This window comes from Theropithecus gelada, chromosome 8 (genome assembly GCF_003255815.1).
Source record: "Theropithecus gelada isolate Dixy chromosome 8, Tgel_1.0, whole genome shotgun sequence".
Lineage (NCBI taxonomy): Eukaryota > Metazoa > Chordata > Mammalia > Primates > Cercopithecidae > Theropithecus > Theropithecus gelada.
Window position 1 is genome coordinate 53,736,163 of NC_037676.1, and position 14,925 is coordinate 53,751,087.

The 14,925-nt window shown below is 34.1% G+C and overlaps 1 protein-coding gene across 1 annotated transcript in view; it reads right to left on the bottom strand.

Annotated features, from left to right (window-relative positions):
* PXDNL (peroxidasin like) overlaps positions 1–14,925 on the bottom strand; it is a 496,832-nt gene that overhangs the window by 271,759 nt on the left and 210,148 nt on the right. The window contains exon 3 of the mRNA XM_025394327.1: positions 1,128–1,199. Coding sequence (XP_025250112.1) covers positions 1,128–1,199 — 72 coding nt within the window. The remainder of the gene's footprint in view (positions 1–1,127; positions 1,200–14,925) is intronic.

Below are 14,925 nucleotides of genomic sequence, written 5' to 3' on the forward strand. Positions count from 1 at the left end.
GACTTCCCAGCCTCCAGAACAATGAGCCAAATAAACTTTTTTTAAAAAAATTAATTACCTAGTCTGTGGTATTCTGTTACATCAGCAGAAAATTGACTAAGATGGTATGTTGGATTTGTTATGAAAGGTTAGGCGAGCAGATGGAATTGACTGACCTAAGAGGAAACTGAAACTTCAGGACTCAGTAATTACCAGAGCTGTGGGAGACCTCTATGTTAGGCTGAGATGTCTCAACTGAACGCAGGAGGCTTTGAGGCTCCTGACCTGGGGTTTAATAAGAATTTCAATGGTTTCAAAAGATACTACCATTGTATAAATTTGGTCAGAGCTAAAGACTGGAATGGTGTTCTTTTCTTCAAGAGAACAAATTTTTAGCAGTGTGCTTGATTAATCTACAAATGAACATATTTGTATAAAAATATTCTTTATCACCTTAACATTGTTTTAAAAAGAAAGTTGTAGCACTCACTCCAGCTGAGATAAAAGCCCTTGTAGTTTGTTTCTTCAGCCTCCAACCTAACCATATCCAATCATGACCTCCCACCATTGAAATTATCAAACACCAATGTTTCTGAGTCAAACAGGCAGTTGTTTAAAATATCTTTATTCCCATTTACCAATAATACACAAAAACCATGAAAATTGTCAGTGATCATATTTGTGACCTAATCTTTCCAAAATTTGGTTCTTACCCAAGTTTATTAAAGTTCCTAACTGTAATGTGTTCACTGGCTTTGGAAGGTCTTGGATGGATAAGTTGTTGGCATAAAGCTCCTTTAGCCAACAAAAAAAAAGAAACCCTTTTTTGGGTGTATGGAATTTTTTACAATTACTGAGTAATTAAATTTGAATGCAAAATATTGGAAAACTGTTTTGTTTTTATTTGTATCCAATTTAGACCTTGCAGCAAGAGAATTGTGTATATTCAAATGTTTTCAGATGCACAACCTATTGAAAGCAATAATTTATTGCACTTAAGACACGTTCATATGTGAGTTTTATATAAAGGTTGAAAGTGCTTTTCATGAAGGTAAAGAATTATTTTAATTTAAAGTAAACGTGCACACAAAAAGGCAAAAAGAGTCAATCAACACCATAAGCCATTGTTATTTTTTCTTATAACTTACAGATATTGCAAATTTTCAAGTCCTTCAAAAGCACTTCTGGAAATCTTTCTGATGTGGTTGTTGTTCAGCAGACTGAAAAAACAAAAACAAACAAATAATTCCCAAATGAGAAACAGATTCTGCAAACATCAAAATAGTTCTGCTAAGTATAGTTCTTTGCACAACAGAAAAATATTTACTGACATTGTTCACTAAATTTGGAAATTTATACTTTAATTCCCGATTCAAAAAAGTGATATAAAACATTAATTTGTCACAAAGACTTTTCAAAAATAATCTGTGTTTATTAAATTACCCTAAAACATTCCTAAAACAACATTGCAACCCAGAGATAAAATTCTTGTTTTCCTGAAGCATGTCATCTAAAAGGAAAATTATCAACATAGCCACGGTAACAAAGGAACATATTCCTAAACAAACAGATGGAGAGTATTGAACACTCAGGCTTAAGCATCTTCCTTGGAAAAATAAATGTCACAGCTATTGGCACACAGTGGACTTTCATTGTGTATTTGTTAAACTGTCAAACCAAGAGTCAATTACACCATAGGAAGTGAGGCTCTTATTATAGTAGTATCCAACGGTCCAAAAATGATTTCTAAAAACTCCAGGGGGAAAAATAACAGGTGGCAGAAATAAATCGAATTTGAACAGTAAAACAAGTTACAGAAAATCAACTTTCAGTAACTTCAAAAACTTCAGAAAAAGCACTCTGGCAAATGAAAATTATAAATTTTTTTTCTGGTTAAAAACACTTAAAGTTTCTTTCAAATTTAAATTATTATGGCATGTCTAAATATAGAGGGAAAGTCTGCTAATTAGATTGGCACACATGTTCCTGAATATTCTATACTGTATAAAACCCTCAAAGCTTCTAAAAATCTACTGCGAAAGTCCAATGCTGGAGGATTCACTTTTAGTATATTATAAAATATTTGTTTTGTGGGGTTTTTGTATGAATGATTAGGAAAATAGAAGTGTTTTGGCCATTGGAGCAGATGATTATTTGAGTTATTATGCACAATTTCACAGGCAGCCTAGAGATTCCGAAGCTCATCTGTTCCTAACTGATTCACTGTAGGTCTCGCTGTTAAATTCCCCAAACAGCATCTGAAGTGGCTCCACCTGTGGCACCAGAGCCATTTCTCACCATTTGTGACTGCCTAGTGTCCTGGCCATTGGGAGGCAGAACAACCAATCTACAGCCTGCATTGGAGCTGATGCCATACAGAGATAATGCCAATTTTCATGGATAATTCTAAGCTTCAGTCAATGAGCCATTCAACTTTATAGTCCACCATGTGTTCAAGGAATTTTTAAACAGGCTGAAAGCAATATAACTAGTTAATGTGTAATTAATACCAGACACAAACCTTGTCCTGGGAGAATTTGCTGTTTAGGTACTCTCTCATTCTATTGTTCAAAATTAATTAATGCACTTCTGTTAGGTCCCCAAACCACCACCATGCAAATATATTTACTTGAAGAAATGACTATTCTGTCCCTCTTAGTCTATTAAATACAACATGCACCAATGCATGTAGAATAAACTATACATGTGTGTATACATACATATGTGCATGTGTGTATGTAATTTGCACATCTGCTATGATGCGTGTATATGTGTGGTATGTGACACATGTATATAGTCTCAACCTCATATTAATCACAGATCACAAAAAACAATTTGAGTGACTATTTTCTTAAATCTTCCAACGATGGTGCCTAGGAGAGAGAAATTGACTCATTTCATACAAAAGATGTCTTTGGGCATTAGTGTTAATTATCTTTCAAAGCCACAGTTAAGAAATGGAAAAGATATTACATACCATAATTAGTCTTTCTTCAGTACATTAAATGTGCTTGAAGCCTATGTTTCTGCATATTCTTTTATAGTTATTTAAATTTTAACAAAAATAAAACACAAGATTTCAAAAACTTACACTGAAGTTATGATGTGCATAACCTACAGTATGAGATCAAACAATTTAACTTGTTTTCTTGAAAATGTTTCTATTGCTGACAAGAAACCTATTCATTAAAATGGTTCACAGTTGAATGTATTTTCCAATCACAAGTACATATTTCTTGTCAAGTTTTATTCAGAGCATTATGGTTTCCATCAAAATATCTTTACTATAATTTTAATGGTTGGAACCCTACCCAAGTAATGTTTTGGTTAAGTGGTTATAGAAACTGTCATTTATATTATTTTGTTTTGTTATTCATAAAGAAAATGCATCCAGAATTTATGAGTGGGTCTGCTAAAATTCAGGGCATAAAACAATACCTAACTTTCTTTCATCAAAAATCAGCACAAGCTTAGGGAAATTTGTGGCTGTATCCTATATCCTCATGACGCCCATGATGCCAAAGGAACAAAACAAAACAAAACGAAACAAAAAAGAAGCAAACAAAACCTGCAAGAAGAAAAAGTAAAAATGTTACAGGTTTTATTGAGAAAATAAAACAATTTCTGAAAACAGGAGATCTGAACATGCTGGTGATCAAGTTTTTGGGGTAAAAGAGGAACCAGTAATAGACCAATGGTCCAGTTTATTAGCTGTATCTGTTTTTGCTGAAACACAAAGTCTTACCCAAAGTATGCCCACATACACTTGCATATTTACTATTATAGAAACGTATACTGTGTGGTTGGAAATATTTTATTAAAAACCAGTAAGTGACTGCTAGAAAAGATTAAGGCAATTTGCATAATCAGCAATTCATCAAAGTGTAAAATAAAAAATAAAAATAATAAAATTTATAAAGAAAAATAGAACTCTCTCCCATCTCACATGAAATTTCTGCTGGGATAATGTCAAGATTTACTCCACAAGTGAATCATTATCTCTACATAGAAATAAAAATAATATACTTTTTGTAAGTGGTAATAATGTTGGTCTGTTCCTGCTTGTTATGGTTATGCTTATTTTCATTTGGATACTCCAGAAATATGGTTCTGCCACTCTTAACATGAAAGGGTTGTGAACGTCATTTCTGTGCATAACAAAGTAAACATAGTATGAAATCTTCAATGAGCATAAATCATTATTCTGGAGTGATCTGCATAGTCACCAAGCAAGAGATTCATGGCAAAAGTCACTTATAGCTACCTTTGATTATCTGTCACAGCCACAGAAAAATATTTATATAATCATAAACAATGCATAAATCATTTGCAATTCAAAACCATAAGAAAAAAAAAAGAGGAAAAGGAGAAAGGAGAGGAAAAGGAGAAAGGAAAGGAAAAGAAATCAGGCTGATTTAAAGAACACAAATTTATTATTTTTTCAAACTTTTATTTTAGATTCAGGGGGCACATGTGCAGATACGTTACCTGGGTATATTGCATGCTTCTGAGGTTTCGGGTATGGATAATCCCATCACCTGGTACTGAGAATAGTACCAAATAGTTTTCCAGCCCTTGCCACCCTCCCTTCCTGTCTACTCTAGTAGTCCCCAGTGTCTATTGTTGCCCTTATTATGTCCATGAGTAGCCAATGTTTAGCTCCCACTTAAAAGTGAAAACATGTAGTATTTGTTTTTTTTTTTTTGCTTTTTTTTTTTTTTTTGGTTCCTGCATTAATTCACTTAGGATAATGACTTCCAGATGCATCCATGTTGTTGCAAGGAACATGATTTCATTCTTATGGCTGTGTAGTATTCCACAGTGTACATGTACCACACTTATCCAGTCCACCACTGATGGACACCTATGTTGATTCCATGATTTTGCTATGATGTAGACTGCTGTGATTAACATATGAGCATATGTGTCTTTTTGGTAGAATGATTTGTTTTCTTTTTTATATATACCTAGTAATAGGATTGCTGGGTCAAATGGTAGTTCTGTTTTAAATTCTTTGAGCAATCTCCAACCTGCTTTCCACAATGGCTGAACTAATTTACTTTCCCATCAACACTATAAAAGCATTCCCTTTTCTCCACAGCCTCACCCACAGCTGTTGCTTTTTTTACTTTTTAATAATAGCCATTCTGACTATTATTATAGAGGTAGTATCTTATTGTGGTTTTGATTTGCTTTTATTTGATGACTCGTGATGATGAGCATTTTATCATACGTTTGTGGGCTACATGTATGCCTTCTTTTCAGATGTCTCTGTTCATGTCCTTTGCCTATTTTTGTTGAGGTTATTTGTTTTTTGCTTGTTCAATTGTTTAAGTTTCTTAAAGATTCTAGATAGTAGACCTTCATCAGATGCAGAGTTTGCAGATATTTCCTCCCATTCTGTAGGTTGTCTGTTTACTGTGTTTTTAGTTCTTTTGCTGTGCAGAAGCTCTTTATTTTTATTAGGTCCCACTTGCCGATTTTTGTTTTCTTTGCATTTTCTTTTGAGGGTTTAGTCAAAAATGTTCTCCCAATGCCCATGCCTAGATGGTATTTTGTAGATTTTCTTCTAGAATTCTTAGAGTCTGAAGTCTTAGATTTAAATATTTAATCCATTTTGAGTTAATGTTTGTACACAGTGGAAGGTAGGGGTCAAGTTTCATTCTTCTACATATGGCTAGCCAGCGATTCTAGCACCATTTATTAAATAGGGAGTTTTTCCCCCATTGCTTATTTATGTCGACTTCATCAAAGATCAAATGATTGTAGGTGTGTGGCCTTATTTCAGGGCTCTGTATTCTGTTCCAGTGGTCTATGTGTCTGTTTTTGTAACAGTACAATGCTGTTTTGGTTACTGTAGCCTTCGAATATAGTTTGAAGTTGCGTAATGTGATGCCTCTGACTTTGTACTTTATAAAGATTGCTTTGGTTATTGGGGCTATTTGGGGTTTCATATACATTTTAAAATAGTTTTTTCCAATTCTATGAAAAACTACACTGGTAGTTCGCTAGGAATAGCATTGACTCTATCGATCACTTTGAGCAGAATGTCCATTTTAACGGATATTGATTCTTCCAATCCATGAGTATGGAATATTTTTCCATTTGTTTGTGCCATCTATGATTTCTTTTAGCAGTTTTTTGTTTCGTTTTCCTTGTAGAGGTCTTTCACTTCCTTTGTTAGATATATCTCTAAGTGTGTGTGTGTGTGTGTGTGTGTGTGTGCGCGCGCGCGCACGCGTGTGTGTGTGTGTGTGTGGTGTATGTCTACTGTAAATAGTACTGCATTCTTTTTTTTTTTTTCTTTTTTTCTTTTTTCTTTTTTTTTTTTTTGAGATGGAATTTCACTCTTGTTGCCCATACTGGAGTGCAATGGTGTGATCTTAGCTCACTGCAACCTCCACCTCCCAGGTTCAAGCAAGTCTCCTGCCTTAGCCTCCCGAGTAGCTGGGATTACAAGCATGTGCCACCATGCCTGGCTAATTTTGTATTTTTAGTAGAGAAGGGGTTTCTCCATGTTGGTGAGGCTGGTTTCGAACTCCCGATCTCAGGTGATCCGCCTGCCTTGGCCTCCCAAAGTTCTGGGATTACAGGCATGAGACACTGCACGCAGCCTAGGATTGCATTCTTAATTTGGCTGTCAGCTTGAATGTAATTTGTGTATAAAAATGTTGTTACTACTTATTGCATGTTTATTTTGTATCCTGAAATTTGTTGAAGTTGTTTATCAGTTTCAGAAGGCTTATGGTGGAATTTTTAGAATTTTAAGGCATAAAATCATATTGTCCACAAAGAGAGGTAGTTCTCCTTTTTTTCCTATTTTGATGCCTTTTATTTCTTTCTCTTGCCTGATTGCTTTTACTAGCACCTTTAGTACTATTTTGAATAGGGATGATGGGAGTTGGCATCCTTGTCTTATTCCAGTTCTCAAAGGGAAAGCTTCCAATTTTTGTCTGTGAAGTATGATGTTGGCTGCGAGCTTATCATAGATGGCTTATTATTTTGAGGTATATTCCTTCAATGCCTTGTTTCTTGAGAGTTTTCATTATGAAGAGACATTGAATTTCATCAAAAGCTCTTTCTGCATTTATTGAGATGATCATATGGTTTTTCTTTTTTAATTCTGCTTTTATGGTGAATCAAATTCTCACATTTTTTGATTTTCATATGCTGAACCAATCTTGAATCTCAGAAATGAAGCATATGTGATCACGGTGAACTAATTTTTTGATGTGCTGCTGGATTCAGTTTGCTAGTATTTTGTTGAGGAATTTTATATCTATGTTCACTAGGGATATTGGCCTGTAATTTCATTTTTTTAATTGTATCTTTGTATCAAGGTGATGCTGGCCCCCAAAGAGTGAGTCAGGCAAACATGCTTCTTCGATTTTCTAACATAAGTTTGAGTAGAATTGGTGTCAACTCTTCTTTGTACATCTGGTAGCATTCGGCTGTGAATCTGTTTGGTACAAGGCTTATTTTTTACAGGTTTTTATTACTGATTCAATTTTGGAAGTTGATATTGGTCCATTCAGCATTTCAATTTTTTCCTGATTCAATCTTGGGAGATTTGTCCTTACAGGAATTTATCAATTTCCTCTAGATTTTCTGGTTTGTATGTATAGAGGTGTTCATAACAGTCTCTGAGGATCTTTTGTATTTCTGTAGGATTGATTGTAATGTCTGCTTTGTCATTTCTGATTGTGCTAATTTGGATCTTCTCTTTTTCTCTTTGTTAATCTAGCTAGAGGTCTATCCATCTTGTTTGTCTTTTTAAACAACCAACTTTTGATTTTGTTGATTCTTTGTATGGATTTGGGGTCTCAGTTTTATTCATTTCTGCTTTGATTTTATTTACTTCTTTTCTCCTGCTAGTTCTAGGGTTAGTTTGTTCTTGTTTTTCTCATTTTTCCAGGTGTGATGTCAGATTGTTAATTTGAGATCTTCCTAATTTTTCGAGGTAGGCATTTATTGCTCTCAACTTTCCTCTTAACATTGCTTTTATTGCATCCCAGAGATTTTGATATGTTATGTATCTGTTTTTATTTATTTCCAATAATTTTTTGATTTCTGATTCATTGTTTACCCAAAGTCATTCAGAAATAAGTTGTTTAATTTCCATGTAAAGATATGGTTTTGAGAGATCTTTTTGAAATTGACTTATATTTTTATTCCACTGTGGCCCAAGAGTATGATTGGTATAATTTTGATTCTTTTAAAATGTATTGATACTTGCTTTATGGCCAAACATATGGTCAATCTTGGAGTATGCTCCATGTGCAGATGAGAGAATATATATTCTGTGGTTGATCCATGGAGTATTCTGTAATGTTTATTAGGTTTAACTGGCCAAGTGTTGTGTTTAAGTCCATAGTTTTTTTTGTTAATTTTCCGTCTTGATGGTCTGTCCAATGTTGTCATTGAGTGTTGAAGTTCATAACTATTACTATGTGGCTGTCTAAGTCATTTTAGATCTAGAAATACTTGTTTTCTAAATCTGGGTGCTCCACTGTTGGGTGTGCATATATTTAGGATAGTTAAGTCTTCTTGTTGAAGTGAAACCTTTGTCATTATGTAATGCCCTTCTTTGTCTTTTACTGTTGTTGATTTAATCTCTGTTTTATCTGATATAAGAACAGCAACTCCTGCTTTTTTTTCCATTTGCATGGCAGATTTCTCACTAACCCTCTGCTTTGAGCCTATTGATGTCATTATGTGTGAGTTGAATCTCTTAAAGACAGCAGATGGATGGGTCCTCTTTTTTTATCCAACTTGCCACTCTGTGCCTTTAAAGTAGGGCATTTAGAACATGTACATTCAAGTTTAATATTCATATGTAAGAGTTTGACCCTATTACAAAATTGTTAGCTGTTTGCTTTGTAGTAGCTTCTATTGCGGTTTTTTTGTTTGTTTGTTTTTTAACATATAGGGTCTGCAGGCTATGCACTTAAGTGTGTTTTATGGTAGCAGGTATCATTCTTTTGTTTCCATATTTAGAACTTCATCAAGAATCTCACATAAGGCTGGTCTAGTGGTGATGAGTCCTCTTAGCTCTTGCTTGTCTGGAAAAGATTTTATTTCTCCTTCATTTATGAAGCTTAGTTTGGTGGGATATGAAATTCTTGGTTGGAATCTGTTTTCTTTAAGAATGCTGAAAATAGGCCCCCAAACTCTCCTTACTTGTAAGGCTGTTAGCCTGATGGGCTTCCCTTTGTATGTGATTTTTTTTCTTTTCTTGAGCATTGACTTCGGACAGTCTGGTGACTATATTCCTTGGTGATGTTTGTTTTGTGTAGTATCTCACAGGTGTGCTCTAGATTTTTTTTATCTAGATGTCTATATCTCCAACTAGATTAAGGAAGTTTCCTTGAATTATTCCCTCAAGTTTATTTTCCACGTAGTTTGCTTTTTCTCCTTCTCTTTCAGGAATACCAGTAATTCATAGTTTATTTTGATTTACATAATCCCATATTTCTTAAAGACTTCGTTTGTTTAAACATTTATTTCCTTTTTTAAATCAGATTATGTTAATTCAAAAGACCAGTCTTCAAGCTCTGAAATTCTTTTATCTGCTTAGTACACATGAATTTATTATTAAGTGAATTTGTTAATTTTTTTCTTCATGTATATTTCTCAAAAAAAGCAGATTTACATGTGAAATATGAGTAACAAATTCTAAGACTTCAAAATTCTAATGTTCTTTGAAACAAATGTTATTTGAAAGAAAGATGTAGTTATTATGAAAATTTATGTTAAGGACCATGTGTTTCTTTTGATGTACATTAACTTAAAAAATCATTTGTCTCACATTTTCACTTTGTTGTGTATCTTTTCTTTATCAACTTATTAGACACCCTTTGTAAGCAAAAAATTAAACTTTTGTTTATAATGTTTTAGAATTATTTTGTCAAAGTTTATATAATGAATACTTTTAGCTTTCTTTATTGTTTGTATTTTACAAATGTTTTAAATTTTTATGTAATAAAATTTATTGTTCTTTTCCTTTATGGCTTTGGATTTTTTATCATACTTAGGCTTTCCTGAATCTAAGATTACATTAAAATCCCAATATTTTTCTTAAGCTTTGTAGTTTCATTTTAATGCTTTAATCTTTGAATCATCTTGAATTAATATTTTTTCCAAATTATTTACATATTATCGTTACTATCGATTGACATATTTACAGTTTCCCCTGTGATATGCAATATTAATGTAATTATATGCAAATCTCCATCATGTAACTGGTTCCCTTTCTAGACACACTGCAATGGAAATATTTCCAATATTATTGTTTTTTAATATTTTACTCTTTATATAGGATAGTTTCTACCCCTGTCTTTTACTGTTTTAATGATTAATTTTAAAGATATTTTTCTGGGTATATTTTAGGAATATCCTTCAAGCTTCAAAAATTTCCTTTGCATATTTTGACTAATATTCAAATTTTACCATATTGACTTTACCTATCTAACAACATGGTTCATTTTTCTGCTTATCTAAACCATCTTTTTAATCTTAGTATGTTTTAGAAGTAGTCACCTTGTGTGTGCTATGTATTTCTTATCGAGTCTGTTGATACTTCTTATGTCTTCCAGTTTGCTAAGTTGGATATTTTCTTTTGTCATATTTTGTAACAGATGACTTTTTGAATATAGGATATTGATTTTTTCATATCAGTTGTTACTATAATTCCTTATTATACTTCTTTATTGTTTTTAACCATTTGTAACGTGAATGTAGGCTGCACGATATAAGCATATCCTATAATGATCATGATTTTTTTGCTTTCTCTTTTCCATAATTATAATTTATTTCTATCCCTAATAATACTAGATAATATATCTTTAAAATGTGCTTTGAAATAATGATGATAATGGACATTCTTTTAGAGTTTTGACCTTAATAATTATGATAGTTTCAGACTAGTCAGGTTGGAAGAGAAAAAATTATAAAGAAAATATGTATCAGGCAACTCTATTACTAAATCAGGAAACCGGGCAGTGACAAAGGAGTGTCATTGTGCTCATGCTTTCTCTTACCACTAGTAATTATTATCATAAGCAGTACTGAATATATGATTTTTTTTTAGATCTATACCAAAACCAAAGTAGTAGTACATTTTTCATAATACTGTCAACATATTATAACTGCTTTAAGAAACTTTCCCCCAAAATTATAATAAAATTTGTTTGTTAAATTATTCAATTCCTAAAATCCATTACTAATACTTAAACACTTACCCATAAATTTAGGCTTCTAAATATTTTTAGGTCTTTCTGTTATTTTCAGACATTATTAATTTCAAAACTTTTTACCATCCTGTATCCAGATACACTATACTTGTATACATCTATATATACATCCAAACACATATGCAACTGCTATTGTGTCATCTTCTGACACACAGAGCAAATATCTCATCAGAGATTGTATAGTATTAGGAATATACATCATCACATGACTTCCATTTTAGTAGAACTATAATGCTACCATGTATCACATAAGTAATCCACGACAACTATATAAAAGTTAGAAAATACATATTTGCCCAAGTAAAATTAAAAGAAACAACACTATTCAGAAATACTAAGTAAATTTTGGTAAATATCTTCTAAGTTTTAGAATTACTCAATATTTATAAATTGCCCATGATCAGCAGCTAGTAATTTTGTATTTTCTTATATTCTTGCCTTGTACCATATAAAATATAAATATTATTCTAGGACATATTTATGAGAGATATAATGACATATACTAAGTAAAAAGCAATAATTTTCTTTCATTTGGACATAAACGTAACAAGATTAAATACTTTTGAATAAGTCAAGATGAGAAACTATCAATTTGATAAAGTAATTTTATAGAATTGCTGAAATATGAAAGAGCTCAGATTGGTTGCTATTTTCCAAGGTTTCCTGGTCTTTCTTCCAGGTTTGGTCATATGGCTATTTGTTGGCAATCTGTTATGGTCACAGGCTTTATGTAATTTTAAAAGAAAAAAAGAAAGAATCTGAATTCAAAAATGTGAAATGCATACAGATACAGTCAATATTAAAATTACTAATATAAATATTGATTATTAAAAAGAAAATCACGAGGCCATGTTTAATATCAATTTGCTAAATACATTTTAAAATCTAAGATCAAAGATGATGCTCTTAAATGTATGAGTTTAATAATGAATCATTTAATTTCCTGAATGTTGAATAAAGGAAAAATTATAGTTAGATGTTGTTGGATTTGAATGTGTCCCCCAAAAGTTCATGTGCTGGAAACTTAATCCCTCTGTTCTCATGAATAAATTTATGGATTAATGATGGCCCTGCCCTCATGAATGAGTTAATGTTGCTATCAAAGGTGTGGGTTTTGTTGTCTCCCTCATGAATGAATGAATGTTGCTATCACAAGAGTGGGTTCATTATCTCAGGAGTGGCTTTGTTATAAAAATGAGCTCTCTGACTCTCCTGCTCTTGCCCTCTCACCATGTAATGCAACCCAGCATGTTATGAGACAGGAAGAAAGCCCTCACGAGATGCTAGTGCCATGCATTTGGACTTCTCAGCCTCCATAACTGTAAGAAATAAATTTATGTTATTCACATATTATCTTGTTATAGCAACATAAAATAGACTAAGACAGATCTCTTTTTTAAAAAAGAAAAGATGCCAGATGCTATGAGATTGTAAATTATAATAAGATTAACATTCAGCAAACGAAGAAAATCTCCTTCTTTTAAATTACTCATATATGTGCCATGAGAGGCTAAACTGACATTGCCATAGAGTATCATAGAGTTTTAGACATAAAGAGACCTCAAAAGTTATTTAACTTTGAATTTTTTGTCTGTTTTGGCTTTTGTGATAACAAAACTAATGAAACATGAATCTATCTCTCATCATAGCATATTTTTAGGGAATGGGTCTATTTGTGCATGCTAGCCGTGGATCCTTTATGTTCCAGTGGGAATGCAGAACATACGACGCTTTCTGTTTGTGGTTCTTGCATAGCTCATTGAAAAAGGCAAAATACAATTAACCTTTAGGTATATGCATTTTCCACAAGTAGAAATAATACTCTAAAGTTCTTTAACCAAACTTTTGAAAGCAGAGTTTTAAAGAAATTCAAACTAGCCTTTAACATCTAGAACTGTCCTCCCCAACTGAAATATAATCTGAGCCACAAATGCAAGTCACATATGTGATTTCTAATTTTCTAGTAGCCACATTTTAAAAAAGTAAAAAGAACTGGGTAAAATTGATTTTTATGATATATCTTTGTCTAATCCAGTGTATTGAAATGATTATCATTCTAATGTGTAACCAATATAAAAATTATAAATAAGATATTTTATATTCTTATTTTCAGATGTCTTTGCAATCTGAATGTCTTTCACACATACAACAGATAGCAACTTGGACTAACTACATGTCAAGTGCTCAACAGCACCCACCTGTGGCTCATACATGTTGCTACCATACTGGACAACATAGTTACTTTGCTCACACACTGTCAACAGTCCCTACAAAATCTTTCCTCTCTAAAAATGCCCTGTAATCCAGAAAGAACTCACATCACCATTACCTCTTCATGCAATTTAGTAAAACTTATGTGTTTGAGTTTTTTTTTTCTGATACAATAATGTACTTAAATATATTGTGGAATGCAATTTACTTGATCCATGTCTTTAACTGAGCACTCTAGAAACCAATATTTATTGACTCTCAGGCTCCATGATCCCATAGACTGATCTGTATAGTAGTGGACATGGGAAATGGGGAGGGACACAGCTAGAAGCACTTTCCTAAACCCTTCAGATGATTGTCCATATGCAGCTCACAGGTCTCCACCTACCAAATCACATGCCATTTTTGAGAGTTAATTGGCACTAATAGAAGTAATTAGTATGATCTCATTTCTTTCTTCCAGAGCCTTCAATCCCTGATGTTCATAACAAACGAGGCACAAAGCCCAATTATTTTTGGCTTTTGGGCTGGTTGTGATCATCATACATTAACCAATTTTCTACCTCCACTGCCGGTAACTGCTGGGGCTGCTAACTGCAATTGTTGGGAAGCCACTCCACCTCTACCCACCAATATTGCTTGGCACTGTAAGAAAACAGAGAGGGGCTGGGTGCGGTGGCTCATGCCTGTAATCCCAGCACTTTGGGAGGCCAAGGTGGGTGGATCACCTGAGGTCAGGAGTTCAAGACAAGCCTGACCAACATGGCAAAACCCCATCTCTACTAAAAACACAAAATTAACCGGGCACGATGGTGCATGCCTGTAGTCCCAGCTACTTGGGAGGCTGAGGCCAGAGAATCACTGAAGCTGGGGAGGGAGAGGTTGCAGTGAGCTGAGACTGCACCACTGCACTCTAATTTGGGCAACAGAGTGAGACTCCATCTCAAAAAAAAGGAAGAGGGGAAGGAAGGAAGGAAGGAAGGAAGGAAGGAAGGAAGGAAGGAAGGAAGGAAGGAAGGAAGGAGGGAGGGAGGGAGGGAGGGAGGGAGGGAGGGAGGGAGGGAGGGAGGGGAGGGAGGGAGGGAGGGAGGGAGAGAGAAGTCGGGCGCAGTGGCTCCCGCCTGTAATCCCAGCACTTTGGAAGGCCGAGGTGGGCGGATCACGAGGTCAGGAGATGGAGACCATCCTGGCTAACATGGTGAAACCCCATCTCTCTTAAAAATACAAAAAATTAGCCAGGCATCATGGCGGGCGCCTGTAATCCCAGGTACTCGAGAGGCTGAGGCAGGAGAATGGCGTGAACCTGGAAGGCAGAGCTTGCAGTGCGCCGAGATTACCCCATTGCACTCCAGCCTGGGCAACAGCGCGAGACTCCATCTCCAAAGAAAGAAAGAAAGAGAGGAAGAGAAGAAGGAAGGAAGGGAAGGAAGGAAGGAAGGAAGGAAGGAAGGAAGGAAGAAAGGAAGGAAGGAAGGAAGGAAGG